This window comes from Alligator mississippiensis, chromosome 14 (assembly GCF_030867095.1).
Source record: "Alligator mississippiensis isolate rAllMis1 chromosome 14, rAllMis1, whole genome shotgun sequence".
Classification (NCBI taxonomy): Eukaryota; Metazoa; Chordata; order Crocodylia; family Alligatoridae; genus Alligator; species Alligator mississippiensis.
In genome coordinates this window covers 20,191,827-20,211,219 of record NC_081837.1, presented here as the reverse complement: position 1 = coordinate 20,211,219, position 19,393 = coordinate 20,191,827, and the positions used below count along the sequence as shown (strand labels likewise).

The following is a 19,393-nucleotide window of genomic DNA, read 5'->3' as shown; positions in this document are numbered from 1 at the left end:
CCCTTGTACTCGGCCTTGGTGAGGCTGCAGCTGGAGTACTGCATCCAGTTTTGGGCTCCACAATTCAAAAAGGATGTGGAGAAGCTTGAGAGAGTCCAGAGAAGAGTCACATGCATGATCAGAGGTCAGGGAAGCAGACCCTACGATAACAGGCTGAGAGCCCTGGGGCTCTTTAGCCTGGAAAAGTGCAGGCTCAGGGGTGATCTGATGGCCACCTGTAAGTTTATCAGGGGTGACCACCAGTATCTGGGGGAACGTTTGTTCACCAGAGCGCCCCTAGGGATGATGACCAGGTTGAACGGTCATAAACTACTACAAGACCATTTCAGGCTATACATAAGGAAGAATTTCTTGACTGTCCGAGCCCCCAATGTCTGGAACAGCCTGCCACCGGAGGTAGTTCAAGCGCCTACATTGAACACCTTCAAGAGCAAACTGGATGCTTATCTTGCTGGGATCCTATGACCCCAGCTGACTTCCTGCCCTTTGGGCAGGGGGCTGGACTCGATGATCTTCCGAGGTCCCTTCCAGCCCTGATGTCTATGAAATCTATGAAATGTCAGAAGGATTTGCAGCACTAATAAATTCTCCTGTCTTTTTATTACGTTACACACTGACTCAATGGTGGCTTTAGCTAACACACACATGGGTGAGATGAATTCTTCCCCTACGTGTGCAAAACTGTCCATGTGGCAGGGTCCATCAAGTGACTGATCTGTACTGAAGGTCACGAATGTGGGCACTTCTATTTGGAGCTGATGTCACTGTGTGCTCTCTCCATTTGGAAGGCATGCATTTCCCAATCATTCTCACTGAACCAGTCCTGAGGTTTCTTTGTGAGGAAGCCTTGACATTTTTGGCACGCCTCACGGATGCCTTTCTTGAAGCTCTTGCTCTTCCTCGAGTGAGCAAACCCGAGTCTGCAACCTGAAACCTGACATTTTCTTCTTATCCATTGGTTTGAAGCTTGAGGAGTTGTGGAATCACACATACCTTCTCCGTGTATCCCCCAATATTTACCAGTGTTTGCTTTAATGTTTGAGCAGAGTTTCTTGCATAATCAGGCATGGCTGCGGGATGGCTCTTCTCAGTGACTCTGTACAGCGTAGGGTGTTTGCCTGTGGCTATTAAGAGGGCATTGTGGACAACATGCTGGTTCTCTGACAATCCAACATCAACAGCTCAGCTTCTGGAAAATATCAGTAGTCTCTGGGAAGTCTCCAGAGCTTTGCTTTGCTCTTTTATTAAATCCTCCACGTCCTGATATTCTGAGAACAGTTCTTGGCTGAGTTTTTCTGGACTGTATGTTATCCCACTAGAATTCACTAGGGTTTCAGGAGAGAGAGGGAGAGAAAGAGACAGTGGAAAACAATAATAAAATAACATTAGCATCTTTCCAAGAAAGATGTATGTAGGACTGGAAAAGCCACCGCGGTCATAAGCCCAGGCATCTGTAATCAAGGGCAATTAAGATAGTACATCCAAGAAGATCTACACTGCTATCCTCCCGACAGATAGGAAAAACCATGCGACAGAATATGACAAACTAAGGGTCTTTAGTGTTAAACAATAAATGCCTCAAAACTGGCAATGTGTCAGAAAAGGAGAGCAGAAATGACAAGGCTCTTACCAATGCCTTGGGCCTGTGCAATGGCAAGGAATTTTTGGGGCCGGTATGTCCATACTAGGGATGTGAATGTTTAAATGTTTACCCATTCACATATTGATAATCAGTAACACCTTACTGTTTATCGTTTGCCATGGGGTGGGAGCAATCTGGCAGGGAAGGGGCAGAGGAAGAGGAGCGTAGTGTCCTGAAGGTGGCAGGGCAAACAGGAGGGAGGGAAAAGCATGGAGGAGGGGAGAGGGGACTAGTACCTAGTATAGCCGGGAAGTGGCGGGAAAGCTGCAAAATAGCAAGGGAGGAGCCACCACTGCAGGGGCTGTAAGAAAGTGAAGTCAAGCTGCTGCACAGCTCCAGCCCTACTGCAAGCTCGGGGGGCGGTGTGACTGGCCACACATGCCACAGCCGGGGCTGCCCCCTGCGGCTGGGCTGGGCAGGGCTGAGGGATCCACTGTGGGCCAGATACAATCCCTTGGTGGGCTGAATCTGGCCCATGGGCCATATTTTGCCCACCCCTGATTTACAGCCTCAGGGTTAAAGCCAACAGTTTGTGATTGGAATATATAGTAGTAGTCTCTTCTCCCCTTCCCTTTCCTTCCCTTCCCAATCATCCAGCCTCTCTTAATTTCCAAAAACTTTTGAAACATGCTCACTCCACTGTACCTGCAAAAAGATGCTTTTGCAGATCTTCCAAACAGCTGAGGCCTTGCTTTAAATAGATTGGTTTGGCCACCGGAGGTGCACCTGACACACTTAGCTGAGTCATGAAGTCTGCAGCCAATTTGGAAAGATCTAGGAAAAACAATTAAAATTCATGTTAACACCCACTTTTCATTGCCTCAATCCAATCACCACTGGAAGGTCAAATGCCCAAATATCTAGTCCTGAATATCTCAGATAAGAATCCTGTCTCTGGCAATAGGAGCTATATAAGCCAAGGGTTACTCCTCCCAAGGGAGTACTGTAACCACTAAGCTACACAGGCAGGCTCCCTTTTGCTTATTTTCTGGCCCCATGACTCTTGGCTTTCTATTGGTCCAGCTTCATCTATCCCAGGGGTTCTCAACCTTTTTTGTATCAGGACCCATTTGTAAACATTGATGGCCTGTCCTGACCCAGTGCCCCTCCTCCTAACCCACTGCCCTCTGCTGTCAGTCCTCAGTGTGTGGGGCAAGGGAGGCCCCAAACAGCCCCTCGTAGGCTGGAACTCTGCCAACTTGCAGGGGAAAAGCCACAGTTTCCCACATTTTTCTCCTTGAAAGGAGACTCTATTTTTAAAGTTTGTTGATCCATTTTTAAAGTTCGTTTCATATATTTTTGTGACCCAGGTTGAGAAACAGTGATCTATCCTATTCTGTAGTCTAGTGGTGAGGGCATTCTCTAGGGAACTGGATTCAAATCCTCTAGGGGTAAAGAAGGCCTAGAACTCAGGTCCCTACTTCTTGGGTAAATACTGTAAATACTAGGGTATTGGGCACCACCTGTAACCTGGTAGTTAGAATGCAGTGAGGTTGATTTTCGATCTGAACTGAATACCTTGTAGTTGATTTTAGATGTAGGTTTTTAATAACTCTGCCTAACTTCTGGGACCTCTCTGAGGCTGCAGGCAGAGTTCATGCACCTCCTGCAAGTGCTAGAAAAATCTTAAGTGGAAGTTAGGTTTGCAAGTGGCTGCTTCAGGTCAGGTCTCAGCAGGCTCACTGGCCTGAGTAAAGACACTTTGGGAACTTTGCCGTCCAAAATGGAAATGTATAAGGCATATGAGCACATAATGAGTGTTGTGCATGCTGGCACAAAGTGACTTTGAATCACTGCTTGGGATGTAGGTGGGCAAAGTATCCCTTATGTGCATAATGAGACATTCTGAATCCAGCCTTAGATGTAGTCCTCTTCACTTGACTGTAAATACATCTCAAGGCCTTTGTGTGCCTCCTCTCTTAGGGCTCCTATACATGTGCAGAGAGCCTGCTCCAATGCATTGGAGCAGACTTGATTAATAATCGAGACGTTAATTCCATGCTCTGGCAGACTCAAATTAATGAGCTCCAGCAGACGCTAGCATCATGTGCATCAGCATCTCTGTGCTGAAAAATGGCAGTGGGGTACTTTGAACTAAAGCTCATTCAATGAGTTTTAGTTCAAAGCGCCCTGCCACCATTTTTTAGTGTGGAAATGCTGATACACGTGATGCTCGGGCACTTTTAATTAGCACAGCTCGCTAATTAAAGCACCCTCCCATGCCTTCCAGAGCACGTGTAAAAACGCCCTTAGTGCCTGAACTAAAATCAGTAGGAAGATTCCCATTGATTCCAATGGCATCTGGATCATAGATCACTTGAAAATGTCCCACAGGTTGGGTTGTGAAAAGAAAATCCTACTACTTGGAAAGACATAAAGTCAAACTCATCCTGCCTGGAAGATGTTTGCCTTCCTGTTTACTTGTACCTAAGCTGAAATACTGTGGGGCCCATACCACTGTATTCTCCTAAATCCACAAACCAGGTCCCTAGTGCTTCTCATACAGCTTGGCCTTTTTATGTGGCTACTCCTTTTTTTCTATTTAATTCAGGTTCTTAATCAGCCCTCACCCACAATGTTTGTCAGTGCTTCATACATGTTTGCACATGTCCTTGGCAAAATAAAGGCAGAGTTTTTTAGAGCCCTTTATATTATCATTTCAACAACAGACATCTGAAAGGTGGATCACCACCCTAGAAACACGAAAGCCAAAGATCAGGAGGAATTCGCTATGAGACTTTTCTTCTTTCATAAGACCTGGGTCAGCAGCCACCATCATGTCTGTCCATCCCGTGACTCTCAGTCTCTTGGCAAGCCAGGCCTTCACAATCCATGAATCAGGGTTGCTTGAAAACACAACACAACAAAACAGCTCAATTTTCACAGCACAAACATAACCGTATTTTTTTCTAGATGCATCATATATGTCCAAGATTTTGATTTCATATTTCGCTTTCCCCCCTGCTTTGCAGAAATGATAGATAGGCAAATTCCCGATGCCATGAATTACTTCCATTCGTAACCTGTCAACATTCTCATCCTCTTGACATCCAACCACACTGTCCTCTTATCATCCACTCCAATAATTAAATAGCCTTATGTGTTTGCAAATGCAGATACATAATTTGGAAGAGTGCTTTTAACATATTTCAAGACATTCTTTGTTGCAAACCCTTTAAGTTCAATATGCGTAGACTCAGTGAATGGCAGCAGCTCATCTCTTTCAAAACATTTAGCAGTAGCTTCAAGTATGTCATTTTTCTCCTGCACATTAGGTTCCAATGTTGCTTGAGTGTTGCTCTATCGGGCTCTCTTGGCTGTTGGACCTGTCTCTTCTTCATATCTTTGCCTAGAATTAGCTTTCCTCTCCTCAAGAAATTCAAAAGCTTCATCTGGTTTCAGGCTAACAACAAAGGCGAGAGATTTTTGACACAATCCAGAATTTAAGGAGCAAATATGTGGCTTCAAGAGAGCTGGGGCAGATGACAACTTCTCACTGCTCCAAGATTTAATAAAAATCAGAAATTTGCTGTTTTGCTGCATATAGTTAAAATATTTTGTCAAATCTGGAGATTTAATAACAGTTCCTAAAGGAGGTGTCTATATCCAGTCCAATGCCATAATTTTTGTAGTTGTAATCCTCATTTTCAATCTCTAGTGTTATCACACCACCTCCAGAATGTAATAGTGCACACGCTGCTGGGATAAGGACACTGTTTTGTGTCCTTATATGATCACCTGCCATTTTTTTCCTCTTCTCACCCAGAGTTACTTTTCCTACATCTACAACCAGATCAGGATAGTCTGTATCATAAATATGCAGCGGTTTCTCCTATTGGGTCATCCTGCTTCTTCAACAGCCAGAACTTTCAGAAACCTTTGGAAACACATGGTTATAATCAATACCACATCTTCACATTAGATACAGTAATATGGACTCTAAGACTCTGGGAAGAATTTTCAAAGTAACATCAGAGTCTTATGGGATGGACATACAAACAACTTTGAGGTAGGAGGGAGCAGGGCTTTAGTGCACATAAGCTGTTCTGCAATAATGGCACATGTAAACAGCCTTACCCCGTGGTAAATGGAATTTAAATGTGGTAGCTTAGCCCTCAGTGAAGGAGGGCTAAGTAATCCAGTGGTATCTCCTATCTCAGGGGTTCCCAACACCGTGGGCTGTGGGCTGGTGCCGGACCGTTAAGGGTTGGCTGCTGGTCTGCAGGAGGATTGGCTGCCAGACCAGAAGTGACCACGGACTGGCAAACTGTGGACTGGAAATGACCAACATACTGCAGACAGGCAGCCAACCCTTTTTTATACTGAGCCATTTCTGGTCCACTGTTTGCCGAACCTTAGCATAAAAAGGTTGGGAATCCCTGTCCTATCTCTCCAGAACATAGACTCCGATTTCTGAAAATAAAATAATACCAATTTAAAGTACATGCCAACACAACTGTAACTCTGCACTTTGGGGTGGGCAATGTGCACTGGAAATTATCTGCATGCACTCCAGCAGTATTCAGTGTGTTAATTGTAACTGCCTTGGGAGTGCTGTAATTATAATGTGGAGTGCGATGGGAAAACTGTCTTCTGGGTTGGGAAGGGGGTGAGACCTTCTCCCCTTAATCTCTGTGTGTGATCAAAGGAAAGGGGTATATGTATACAATGAGTGATCCAACATGCCTCCTTTCACCACTCCATTGTATGGTTGGGGTGGCCAATTTGTGATAGGTGAGTCCTATGTGGCATGGACAGCCTCTATGCAGAGCATGCAGCAGATCAGGGAGGGGACAAGGGCAGGAAGCAGAAGGCAGCGCTGCGGAGAGAACTGTTAGGGTGACACTATTTGGATCTTTGGGAGTGCTGGATTTGCAGCTGAATAAAGGCTTCTTTCTGTCTCAGCAAAGCTGCAGACCACAAGGCAGAATGATATATTAAAAGTAACACTGCAGATGCTTAGGCAAGCAGTTTTCTAACAATGTCATAGCGTTGTAAGTACATGGTGTAAGGAAATAAGATGCACCCCACCAGCTATTGTCAGGAGATAAAGCCAAAGCAAGACCTTGGAGATGAAGCAGAAGTCTGCAAGAAACAGCAACTGACCGAGAGAAGCTGAGTTCCCGGTCTTACGCATGCGCTCATAGCAAAAAGGTATGTAAATAAATGAAATGCATAGGCAACCTTATGCTAATGAAGTAAACCGTAAACAGAGGCAGAGCTTGAGATAGGAGGAGATATGGGTGGAAGAAAGGAGGGGCAAAGGTGGAGTAAATGTTAATGAGTATAAACCAAGGTGTATAAATGTGAAAAGAACTAATGTTTACTGCAGCTCCCTGGTATTTTTGGGGAGCTCCCCCAAAGCCGTCTCCATTCTGAATAAAGCTGTTGTCGTGCAATGCGTGCTGGTGTTTGCTCCCTGCTTGCTCTCTGAGCAACTGGTTCCACCCTGTCTCCCTAGTCATTGGGCACCGCATGGAGTCGGGGTCTCGCAGGAACAGGGAGCACAGGGCAGGAAGCACAAGGCAGAGCAGATCAGGCACGGTAGGGGATTGGAGCAGCACTAGGGGAGCATGCGGGGCTAATTTGTGGCATACCTGCCAAAAATGTTGCCCTCTGTGGTATGGGGCAGTGGCTGGCTACTGTATGGACTGTCAGCAATTACATGGGAGAAGGGTATGATATGTGGGTTTAACCAAGGGTATGTGAAAACCTAGTGCCAGGTGGCATCTTGTACCCCCGAGTGAAGCAATTGTTGCCAAAAAGGCTAGTTTCGTTCCCCTGGAGGCTTGTTCAATTACCCTCAAGGAAAGAGTCACACATACATACAGGCTGGGTCCATCTAGGTTTATTGTTTGCAAACAGTTCGACCGAGGAGCAGAGAGCTCAAATCAGGGCCGACGATGAGTGCGCCCTGGAATCACATTTTTATAGCTTACATTCAACAGAGTCTTGACGTACTAGAAGTTTATTGGCTGCGGTACCAGTTCCTAATTGTGACGTCTTATCTTGTAGGCTGTACTTAACTAGTTATTGGTTAATGTGACTTATCAGGGTTAGTACGTGCGCACTCAAAGGTAGAATTGCAGCATGCTCAGAAGAAAAGAGCAATTTCAACAAAGTTAGTTAAACTTTAGTAACTTCTTATCTTAACGTAACCTTAAGGCACTGGACAGAGATGATTTCAAAATGCAAGGCAAGCAGTAAGAACCACAGCTTGGACATTAGACCTCCTGATCTTTACACAAAAGGGTCATAAGCTGGTCATCAGACACTTCTATCATATGGTTGTTGCTCAAGCATTACTGCAAAATTATGGGGGCTAACGTCTTTTTACTACAACTCCCCCCTCAGATGCTTTCTTACTCTAAATTTTTAATAAGTGTCTGCGATAGCCAATTTCTGATAGTGTACAAACGTTTCACGGTTAACAACTGATCGAACAGTCCGTCTCGGAAGGGTCATGATGCATGGTAGCATACAGGGAAGCAAGCAAAGGATTGATACTAACAAGCATAAGGCCATCAACACTCCCTTTATCCAGCCAGTCTGGGGAAGCCAGGATGTGAACCAGTCAAGGTTCCATCCGTTCCATGTCTGGACTGGAACATGTGCTACCTTCTCCATATCATTTGCTAGGTCTTTTATCAATTCACCATTATCATCAATTTCAACACAACAATTGGACAGGTTTAACTTTTTACACACCCCTCCTTCGCTGGCAAGTAAATAGTCAAGAGCTAAACGATTCTGCAGCACCGTGGTGCGTATCTGGGTGAGTCGACTTCCAATTAAGCGGAGGGCTGTGGCAGTCTTGTTAGTGACTATCTCTACTACGGCCTGGAGTCTGATAATGCGGTTAGTCAGATAGGTGGGCTCCCTTCCAACCACAACTGGTTCCCAAGTTGCCAGGTCATAATATTGAATGATTCTTTTGGCTGGCCATTCATTATTGCCCCACCGTTGACTCCCTCCTGCGGCTATCTTTTCAAGGGAGGTATCAGTACCATGCTTAGCACGATAAAGCCCAGGGTGGATGGTTTGAGTATCATGAGGTGTTGGCTGCACTAGCCAAACGCCAGGAATCAAAGCCCCTAGATAACAGGTCCCAGCCCAATTGGGGGGAAGCTGCCTATATGCCCATCGCCCGCAAATCCACCACAGCCCACAGGTTTCATTTACGATGCTAGAACGGGAAAACATTAAAGCCAAGGTTAGTGAACCCCTTTTTAAAGAGTTTTTCGTACCGTTTTGATAATGAGTGCAATTGTAGCCCCAAACTAAAACTTGTTCCTCACCCAGGAGACAAGGGAGGCTTTCAAACGTATCATATGAAGTGTTTGCATGTGTCCAAGCACCTTGGCGAGGGGCAACCTCCTTAGATATCCATGTCTCTTGGCATTGTGACTGTCCCACCCTAAATCCCCCTCCTTGTTGGGAAATACAAATAGATCCTTTAATCTTCGCTACCAAGAGTCTCCCAGAACCATTAAATCGTGAGGAGAGATTAAAATCACGATTAAAGCCCCAGTCAAAGATTAGGCCTGTCCTATTGAGGGGAATAGGCAGGAAAGGGACTCCCTCATCACTAGAAACAGGAGTAAGTGCACACAGAAGACAACTGTGGTTAGTTAGAGCGCGGGCTGACTCTTTGAGAAGGGCCACCCATACATTTCCCACCCATGGGTTTGCAGGTGGACCTTTAGGTCTTACAGTTTTATTCATGGCGTAATGATAATCCCCTATGCGGATTCCCTGGGGCTCAACCTCGAAGGGAGGATTTGAAGGCCAATCTCTGAGGATTGCCGACCAGAGTTCTGGTTCTGGCTCTATACATACCGGTGTTGGACCAGCACGGAGTGCATACGTTATTATAATTTCTCGACTCAAGCAGCATTTGGAGAGGGTATGCATAGAGGCATTGATTATAGTAGGCTTTGAAGCCTCATAGCTAGTCTTATTTAGGGGCTTAAGCTTTATGTCAATGCAACAGTCTGGGTGATATCCTTTTGGGTTTGCTATACCTAAAAGGGACATGAGTCCAAAAAAAATAGATTAGAGTCCACATTTGTGTAAGCGTAACTTCAGATCTCCTACTGGTTCACTTGTCCACTTGTCGGCTTCTTGTTCCCGGGTGTTGTCAGCTTCCGGAGTGACCACACCCTGGGAGTTGGTGTCCTCCGGATGGAAAGGCTTCACTCTTGAATAGTGGGTCCACTTGTCGCTGTTTGATAAGCGGACAGCCGTGTGCGTAGTCAGCAACACCTGATGGGGTCCTTCCCACTTTTCCACAAGAGGATCCTTTTTCCACTTCTGTACCAGGACCTGGTCACCCGGTTTGAAGTTGTGGGCTGGTGCATCAAGCGGAAGGCTCTGGAAGGATGCAGCAAACCTGTGTAGAGAAGACAAAACAGACTGCAAGGCAATAACGTGTTTCCAAATTTCAGATTTACCAAGTTCTACAGTAACTAGTTCCCTCCATCCTGCTGGCAAGACCCTGGGAGGCATACCAAACATCAATTCAAAAGGTGATAATTTAATTCCCCTACGTGGTGTACTACGAATACGAGTTAAAGCCAGTGGGAGTGCCTGTGGCCATTTCAAATGAGCCTCAATACAAATTTTTGTCAACATAGCCTTCAGTGTCCTATTCATGCGTTCCAACTGGCCTGAACTCTGGGGTCTCCATGGAGCATGGAGTTTCCAAGTGATATCTAAAGCTTTGGACACTTCCTGTACTATTTTCCCCACGAAATGACTGCCTTGATCTGACTCAATAGACTCAGGTAACAGAAATCTGGGTATTATCTCGTGGAGTAGCACCCGTGCTACTGTAGATGCGGTAGCTGTTCTCGTGGGGTACGCTTCCACCCACCCAGTTAACTGGTCAACTAGTACCAACAGGTAATGGTATCGGCCGGATCTAGGAAGTTCAGCAAAATCAATCTGCCAAGCTTGTCCAGGATATTGAGCCCACGGTCTTCCTCCCGTGGGAGCTGGTGGTCTGGCAGATTTTGGATTCACCTTCTGGCAAGTCGGACACTGAGAGACCACTCTCTGGGCATCCAAATAAAGTCCGGGGGCTACCATTTGACGAGTCAACAAATCTCCCATTGCTGTGCTTCCCATGTGAGTGGAAGAATGCAATCGGTGGAGTATCTCTCCCAGAAGGGCTCGAAGTATCAACACTTTCCCTCCCGGTACGATCCACCATCCCTGTGAATTTTTACTAGCCTTGAGTTCAGTGGCTAGCTTATCTGACCCTGGACCATATTTTACTTCACAATTTTCTAAATAGGAAGACACTTCATGGGCTGTGCCCTGGAACGCTGCCTCTCCTCCTGTTTGTGCTGCCTCTTTAGCTGCCATGTCAGCCTTTGCATTTCCCCTTTTCTGGCGTTCATCTGCAGCCTTGCCATGGGCTCTTACATGTACCACGGCCACCTCCTTTGGTAGCCGGAGGGCTTCCAATAACATTATTATTTGTGGGCCATTGGCAATCTTTTGTCCAGAGGCCGTGATGAATCCCCGCTCTTTCCACAACAACCCATGGGCATGAACAGTGGCAAAGGCATAACGTGAGTCTGTAAAAATGTTTACCCTTTTATCTTTTCCCAATTCTAGTGCATGAGTTAGGGCCACGAGCTCCGCTGCCTGTGCTGACCATGTTGCAGGGAGCTTTTCTTTCCATACCGTTTCTGTCAATGTCACCACAGCACATCCGGTATATCGCACACCCTGTATCACACTGCTCGAACCATCTACAAAGAATTCCTCCTCCGGGTTCTCAATTGGGTCATCGTTCAAATCAGGGCGAATTAGTACTGTCTGTGTCAATACTTCTAAACAGTCATGACCCGGAGGCCCCGGCTCCGGCAGTAGAGTTGCTGGATTTAAGGCCGTGGTGTGCTTAAAGGTAAGACCTGGATTAGATAAAAGGAAGATTTCATATCTCGATTGTCTGGAGGGGTTCAAAAATTTCCCTCCTTCTCCTCCGAGAATCTGGGGAACCCCATGTGGAGTGTGTATCTCCATGTCAGCTCCCATAACAATCTTTTGGGCCTCTTCCACGAGGGTAGCAGTGGCGGCGACAGCCCTCAAACATGCAGGCCACCCCTTTGCCACCGGGTCTAAGACCTTGGAGTAGTATCCCACTGGTTTCCAAGTTGGACCAACTGGCTGAGTTAAAACTCCTGAAGCTACCCCTTTGTTTTCATGCACATATAGTCTATAGGGCTTGTGCCCATTTGGGATCATTAATGCTGGGGGTCGCAAGAGGGCAGCTTTCAGTAATTCAAATGCATGTTGTTTTTCCTTAGTCCATTTCCAATTTGTGAGACCCTCCTTCGTGAGGGACTCATATAGGGGTTTGGCTTTTCCCCCATAATCAGGAATCCACAGTCTACAAAACCGGGTTAAACCCAAGAAAGCTCGCAGCTCTTTAGGGTTCCTGGGAGCAGGCATATCCTGAATTGCTTGAATTCGATCCTTGCTCAGAGCCCGAATCCCCTTCTTAATCTCATATCCCAAAAAGGTAACCTTTGGTTGGCAAATTTGAGCTTTTTCTCTAGACACCTTATACCCTCTCTGTCCCAGGGTATTCAGTAAGGATTCGGTCGCCTTTTTCCCTGTCTGTAAGTCGGGACTTGCTATTAATAAATCATCAACATATTGCAACAGTGCCACTTCGTGGTGTCTCTCTTTCCAGTGCTCCAAATCTTTTTGCAAAGATGTTCCGAAAATATGAGGAGATGAAGCAAATCCCTGAGGTAATACCGTCCACAACAATTGGGTCTTATAGTATGTATCTGGATCTTCCCATTCAAAGGCAAACAATTTCTGACTATCTTCATGTAGTGGAATAGAGAAGAAAGCATCTTTTAAATCTAGCACAGAGAATACCTCAGCATCCGCTGGAACCTGGGTTAAGATGGTGTAGGGATTTGGGACTGTATGGTGGTCCACTAAAATCTTTTTGTTTATGGCCCTTAAGTCTTGTACCAGCCTAAAAGAGATTCCATCTGCTTTGGGTACACCCAAGATTGGGGTGTTAAAGGGGGATGATCCCTCTATTAACCACCCATACCTCTTAAATTTTTCAATTAGTGGCTTCAAGCCTATTCGAGTGGCTTTCTCAGAGGATATTGTTTGACACACACAGGACCTTCTCCTTCCCTCAGGGGAATTTTTACAGGGTGTACATATTTTGCTCGGGCAGGAGTTCCGTCTGCCCATACACAGGGATCCACATTTTCTAAAATCTCAATCCCTTCGGGTTCTGATCTTGTCTCAACTGTCCGTAAAGCCATCTGGTAGTTTGAGCCTTGCTTTACCGGTAATTGCACTACGATTTGATCTTCACAGAAGAAAATTTCCGCCTGCAGTTTTGTTAGCAAATCCCGTCCCAATAGTGCTACTGGGCAGGCAGGTGATACTACAAATGCATGCTCCAGTTTATTATTCCCAATCTTCGTGAGGAGGGGCTTATATACAGGCAATCTGATCCGTCTTCCCTCTATCCCTTCTATCGTTACATACTTTCCGCTTCCTTTAGCTAAAGGGGGTTTCACAGGAATCATTGAAAAGGTGGCCCCAGTATCCACTAGGGCCTCATAATCTCTGCCACCTACCCTAATCTGTACCATGGGATCCTTCCGGGCATTTGCCCGTAGGGCGGTGGCCTTGAATCCCTGGACCCTTCAGCTAGAATCTTCTCCCGAGGATTCCGCTAGCATCTGGCGGTCCCCTCGTTGGGTTTCCCTCTTTTTATCCCGTAGCTTAGGACAATCTTTTTTCCAATGTCCTTCTTCCCGGCAATATGCACATTCATCCAGCTGCGGCCGACCTCTTCCTTTCTTCTGCCCCCCCTCTGGTTGCCCTTTCCATCCTCCATTGCCATTAGTACTCTTGCTTAAGGTGGCTGCTAGCATGGCCATTTGCTTCTGTCCACGCTTCTCCTCCTTCTTTTCTGCTATTTGATCCCGGTTCCCATAGACTTTATACGCAATTTCCACTAGCTCTGAAAGGGGTTTCCCTGGTCCTCCTTCAACTTTTTGCAACTTCTTCCTTATATCTGGGGCTGCCTGCCCAATAAACAGCATATTCACCATGCGGTGATTTTCTGAAGCCTCAGGGTTTATTTCACTAAATTTCTTAAAGGCATCATACAACCGCTCGAGGAAGGCTGAGGGAGATTCATCCTTTCCTTGGCGGACCTCGCATATCCTGGAGAGGTTTGGTACCCGTGGTACTGCCTTACCCAGAGCTTCTACTATAATCCCCAGATATTGACGATTCAGATCTCTCCCTTCCTCTGAGTTGTTATCCCAATTGGGACTCTCAATAGGACATACAGCACGCAGGTCCCCTCCAGGGGCTACTACCCACTCCTCAGCTATCTTATCTGCTACTCCCTGTACCATCCACCTTTCTTCAGAGGTCAGGAGGGTATGCAGCATCATTTGAACATCAGCCCAGGTAGGACGGTGGGTTTGCCCTACTGACCGAAACAGATTTTGCATCTTATCGGGGTCTTCTCTAAAAGAAGGATTTTGATTCTTCCAGTTAAACAAATCTGATGTGTGAAAGTGTACGTAAACGAAGGTTGTTCCCCCCACCCCCTTCTCCTGGAGTCACTACTTGTCTCATGGGACAATTGTAATTGGTGTAATTGGGGTTCTTGTTACGGGTACTCCGGGGGATTTTATCATGCCAGGATTCCACGAGCTTTAACGCTGATTTGAGCTGAGCCAGCCCCTCTGGGAAGCTGTCCATTTCCTCATAAGGGGGAGCTGTTGGTGGGAGATTCTCTGGGTCTTTTCCCTTCTTTTCTCTTGAAACCCCGAGGCCAGTTAGGGGTGCTACTGAGGGACTTTCTGACCTCTCCCTGCCCAAAAAGTCAGGATCCTCTCGGAATGATGAGGATGATGGTGATGATTCCTGGCTCCTGGAGCTGGGGCTAGAGTCCATCTGAGATGATGATGGTGACTCCTGACTCCTGGAACTGGGGCTGACAGGTGACTGTGTTCTAACTCTGTGTCCTGGTCCCTGAATCAGATCTCCCTCACTACCAGAATCAGGAAGGACTTGGGCTGTTCTCCCAGTGTCTTTTGCCAATAACATCTTACACATTTTCTTTTTACACTTCTGAACCCATGGGGGAACAGGATTCATTATAGCACTTATCCAACAATCTATATACGGCCACTGATCCCAGTGGCCGTCCCGGGTTATCACATTTGAAACTGCATTAGCTAATTTTACATTGTAAGAACCAACTTCCAGCCATCCAACCCCGAAAGTGGGCCATTCCTTCTGACAAAATATAATCAAGTCATCCTTTGTCATTTCTATTCCATAGTCTCCCTTAAATTTACCAAAATTCCTCAGCATGCATCCTAATGGGGAAGCAGAATCTTCTTCTTGGGAGCTACCCGAACCCATTGTGTCTACCAATATACAAATGCACTCAGGTCCCTGTCCACTGAGTCACGAGGTTCCAGCTGAGCCCCCTTGCATTTGACTCTACCTTGTTGGGCAGAATCGGTGTGGCTAGGCTCAGCTATAGTCTCAGACTTGGTCAGCAGCTCATTTTTCTAAAGGGATTCCCCGAATCCAAAATCCAGACCAATATGCTGGATACCAAAACCAACACCTAAATCCTCAGGGCTCCCCAAATTCCCTTAGAGACCATTCAATTGACACAAGGAAAGCGAATACTCACTCTGCTGGACCCCTGGCGCCGTCTCTTCGGACCCACTCAGCCTGGATGACTCGTTCAAAGGAGTGCCTTTGACCTTTCAGGTGCCCGACTCACGGACCCGGGGGTCGTGACGGACTCCAAGATCAGTCCGGTGGCCACTTCACGACTCCCCTTTGCCGATCTTGTCGTGCCCTGAAGTAGTCCAGAGGGCTCCTGCCTGGCTCGCCAAATTGTTGCCAAAACGGCTAGTTTCGTTCCCCTGGAGGCTTGTTCAATTACCCTCAAGGAAAGAGTCACACATACATACAGGCTGGGTCCATCTAGGTTTATTGTTTGCAAACAGTTCGACTGGGGAGCAGAGAGCTCAAATCAGGGCCGACGATGAGTCCGGCCTGGAATCACATTTTTATAGCTTACATTCAACAGAGTCTTGACGTACTAGAAGTTTATTGGCTGCAGTACCAGTTCCTAATTGTGACGTCTTATCTTGTAGGCTGTACTTAACTAGTTATTGGTTAATGTGACTTATCAGAGTTAGTACGTGCGCACTCAAAGGTAGAATTGCAGCATGCTCAGAAGAAAAGAGCAATTTCAACAAAGTTAGTTAACCTTTAGTAACTTCTTATCTTAACGTAACCTTAAGGCACTGGACAGAGATGATTTCAAAATGCAAGGCAAGCAGTAAGAACCACAGCTTGGACATTAGACCTCCTGATCTTTACACAAAAGGGTCATAAGATGGTCATCAGACACTTCTATCATATGGTTGTTGCTCAAGCATTACTGCAAAATTATGGGGGCTAACAATGGTGCAGTTTAGCAGGTACTGGCAGTGGCAGAGTGCAGACAGGTCCTATTTAACATGGCTCAAAGCCATGCAAGAATGGGGGGCCTTGGGCTCTTCCCATCACCTGAAAAACGAGGGGCTGGCAGCCGCCCACCCCGGCTGTCCTCGCGTGTGCTGCGCTGCGCTGCGCTGCGCTGCGGGGAGGACCGTGCTCTCGGCACGGCTCGGTTTTCTCCAGTGATCTTTTGGAGTTTCCTTCCCAGGGTAACAGAGCGAAGAGCAGGCGAGGCCGGGGCTGCACGACACGACTCCGCTCCCCGGGGGCTGTCCAGTCCGGCGCCTTCCAGGGAAGCTCGAGACGCGCGGGCGGATGCCACGGCGGAGCGCCCCAAGGCAGGAGCCCGGAGCATGGGGGCTCCGCAGCCACTGCCCCAGGGCTGGAGCTCGCCCCGGCATCCCCGCGCCAACAGGCCCCAGCGGCGCCTCGCCCGAGCCGCGTTGCGGGCACCCGCGGGGTCAGGCGTCGGGCGGGACCGCCACGCGGGACAGGCCGCTTCCCGCGAGGCGCTGCTGGGGGGGAGGGGACGCCCCGCCCCGGCCTGGTCCGGCCCACCTCACCCGCGGCTCCACAGCCCTTGAACCGCCCGTGCCGCCGCCCCCCCGCCGCGGTCTCCAGGTCCTCCCACCGGGTCACGGAGAGGGCAGTGCACGTGCGCACCCCTGCCTCGGGCCACGCGCTCAGCTCAGCCTGGCGTTCTGGCGCGGTCAGGTGATCCGTGCGGGGCGCCGCGATTGGCTGCTGTGGGGAGGGGGTGGGGCAACCGGCGGCGGAGCGTGGCAAGGTGGCGGTGTCAGATCAGGGCGGCTGCTGCGACCTGAGGCGGTGCCGGGCCAGGCCGGGCCGGGGGCAGCGCGCTCTTTGTGTCGGCCCCAGTTGGGCCGAGCCGAGCAGCCCTTGCGGGTTGCCGCGCTACGTTTGGGCCTGTGGCGTGGCGGGAGGCGCTGGCAGGGCGGGAGGCCCTGGCCGCAAGGAACCCGAGCCCGAGCCATGCTCCGCCCAGATGCGGGCACGGCCGCAAACGCCCTTCCGCGGCGCCCTGAGTTTTAGGCGGGGCCTGCGGCGCCCCGAGCACGCTCCCCGCCGCGGCTGCCGGACACGCGGGGAAGCAGTAAAACCACAAGCGGAAACGTCCTTGCAGCGGGCGGGGCGGTGCCGTGTGGAGCCGGGACGGCACGTCTTGTGAGCTCGCTACAGCGGGTGGTCCGTAGCCACCAGGGACTCGAGCCACCCCCCTTTGGAAACTGCCAGCTCTTAGTAGTACTCACTTGTGTTTTGACTACAGACAAGCAATGGAGTTGTTCTTCTGTTGCAAAGACCTGAGAAAAGCGGGACCAGGTCAGAATCTTTTTAAGGCGGTGGATTCGTTTTTGACATCTCCTGGTTTGTCTTGAGAGTCACGTTTGCGCACCTAGCAGTGCTCACGTTGCGTGGCACCGCAGTGCCCTGCACAGGATCTCGAGGTGCCGTCAAGTTGCTGCACAACCCGTTGGCAACTGCCACTGCAGGGGAAAGAGCCCCCTTTAATAAGGATGTGCCGCACGGGTCACGGGTCTGCGGTGTAGGTGTAGAAAGATGCACCAAGGCACAGGCAGACTTTGCCAGTATTTCTTTCTTTAATGTTTGTAAATCTGGTCATTCCTGCCTTGCTTGTCCAGGGAAAGCATTAACAGGTTGTTAAAAGAAATGTTTTGGGCACTCTTGTAAACAAAATTATTACTGTGGGGAAAGTATATAGGTCCCCAAATGAATTATAGTTTCATAGTTGTTAGGGACTGGAAGGGAAAAAATCCTGGAAAGTGGCTTCTCAGGGGACAGGCATAGGATTATTCCAGCCCTAGAGTTAAGAGTCCTTTCAGATGATGGTATTTTTTTGCCTGTAAAAGTAGTTTATCTATTGGACGCAAATAAGATGTGCCTAAAGCAATGATGAGTGAAGTATAGTTTGACCTGGTATTACCAAGATGTTGTGTCTTGATTCTGACCAGGGTATGATCACATAATCTTCTCTCTCAGCTAGTTGAGGCTATAGTCTCATCTGCTTCTAAATGATTTTTATGCATCCCTTTAATCTCTCTGACCAATGTATCTAAACAGACATCGAGCAATATGGTGGAAACCATTCGTGGAAAAAATAGGAAGAATTCTGTTTGAAGTTCTTGTATAAACATTTATTCAAAAGCTATATTGGTACTGTCAATAATGTTGGGGCCACTGCCTTCACTTAACAATCCATTATTTCTGAGGCTACGAGAGGTTCCTAGTTGCTCTTTTTGTCATAGAGGGTGATGTATTAAACTTCAACTATTCTGCCGTTCCATTTAATCTATTTGTAAGAAACCCAGTTGTAGTGGAAATAGAGCAATTGTTTGATAGTCCTTGGAGGTCTCTAAACTACATTCTTATCCGGTTCTTTTTTTTTTTTTTTTCAGGCTTGGCTGACAGCTTCACATCCACTTATCTCTCTTTGTACTTTATGGAAGATCACGGAATAATTGAAGGCTGAAAAATATATAACATAGGAAAAAACACAGGAGTTTTATTACCTTTACATGGGTATTATTGGTGTGTTTCTGAGGAACAGCGATTGATAGTTCTCACCAGTGCAATAAATGAACACATGCCGTGAAGTATAAGAGGAAGCATTACTAGGAAACATAGTGTGGATTTGTGTATGCTCTGTACTCTTTCTGCTGACACGCTGTTCACTTTGCACAGTAGTGAGGTGCTCAAAAAAACTGTATGGGGGGTGTTCTCTTTTGTTTTGCTTTGTGAGCGTGAGTAAAGATGGCAAAGCATGTGTCAAAGAAGAGGAAAATTAAGGAAGAAAATAATAGATTTCCAGAACATTGGGAAGTGGATTATACTGAACAGCTATCAAGTGCTGCGGCTTCTTATGCAGTAACTTTGCAGTTAGCCAAAGCAAAGAAACCATACAGTGATGGGGATCTAGTGAAAACATGTGCAACTGAAATGGCCAGGGCATTTGGGGATGAGAACATGGTGAAAAACTTTGAAACAGTTTCACTCTCTCATCAGACAGTAGCCCAAAGAATTGAAGATATGAGCAATCAGGTATGTGAAAAGTTATTATACAATGTCAAAAAGTGTCGCTATTTTTCCTTATCGTTAGCAGGGATCACTGACCAAACTGATACAAGTCAGCTTTTCATATTTATCAGAACTGTGGAGGAAGATTTCTCA

The 19,393-nt window shown here is 47.4% G+C and overlaps 1 protein-coding gene, 1 long non-coding RNA gene and 1 other non-coding gene across 3 annotated transcripts; 1 reads left to right on the top strand and 2 right to left on the bottom strand.

The window, feature by feature from the left end:
- Nucleotides 1–581: 581 nt before the first annotated feature.
- LOC132244723 (uncharacterized) lies at nt 582–2,602 on the bottom strand. The gene is made up of 2 exons (XR_009456469.1): nt 2,288–2,602; nt 582–1,325 (listed from the first exon to the last, which is right to left on the bottom strand). It is a non-coding gene; the product is annotated as an uncharacterized LOC132244723 (long non-coding RNA).
- A 4,872-nt stretch (nt 2,603–7,474) lies between these two features.
- Nucleotides 7,475–16,132, bottom strand: LOC132244762 (uncharacterized). The gene is made up of 2 exons (XM_059717186.1): nt 15,366–16,132; nt 7,475–10,034 (listed from the first exon to the last, which is right to left on the bottom strand). Exon 2 carries the CDS (start codon nt 9,677–9,679, stop codon nt 8,018–8,020), a length of 1,662 nt encoding a protein of 553 aa, XP_059573169.1. The 5' UTR covers nt 9,680–10,034; nt 15,366–16,132; the 3' UTR covers nt 7,475–8,017.
- Nucleotides 16,133–18,110: 1,978 nt separating this feature from the next.
- LOC132245276 (Z30 small nucleolar RNA) lies at nt 18,111–18,208 on the top strand. Its single transcript, XR_009457100.1, has one exon. It is a non-coding gene; the product is annotated as a Z30 small nucleolar RNA (small nucleolar RNA).
- The last annotated feature ends 1,185 nt before the right edge of the window (nt 18,209–19,393 follow it).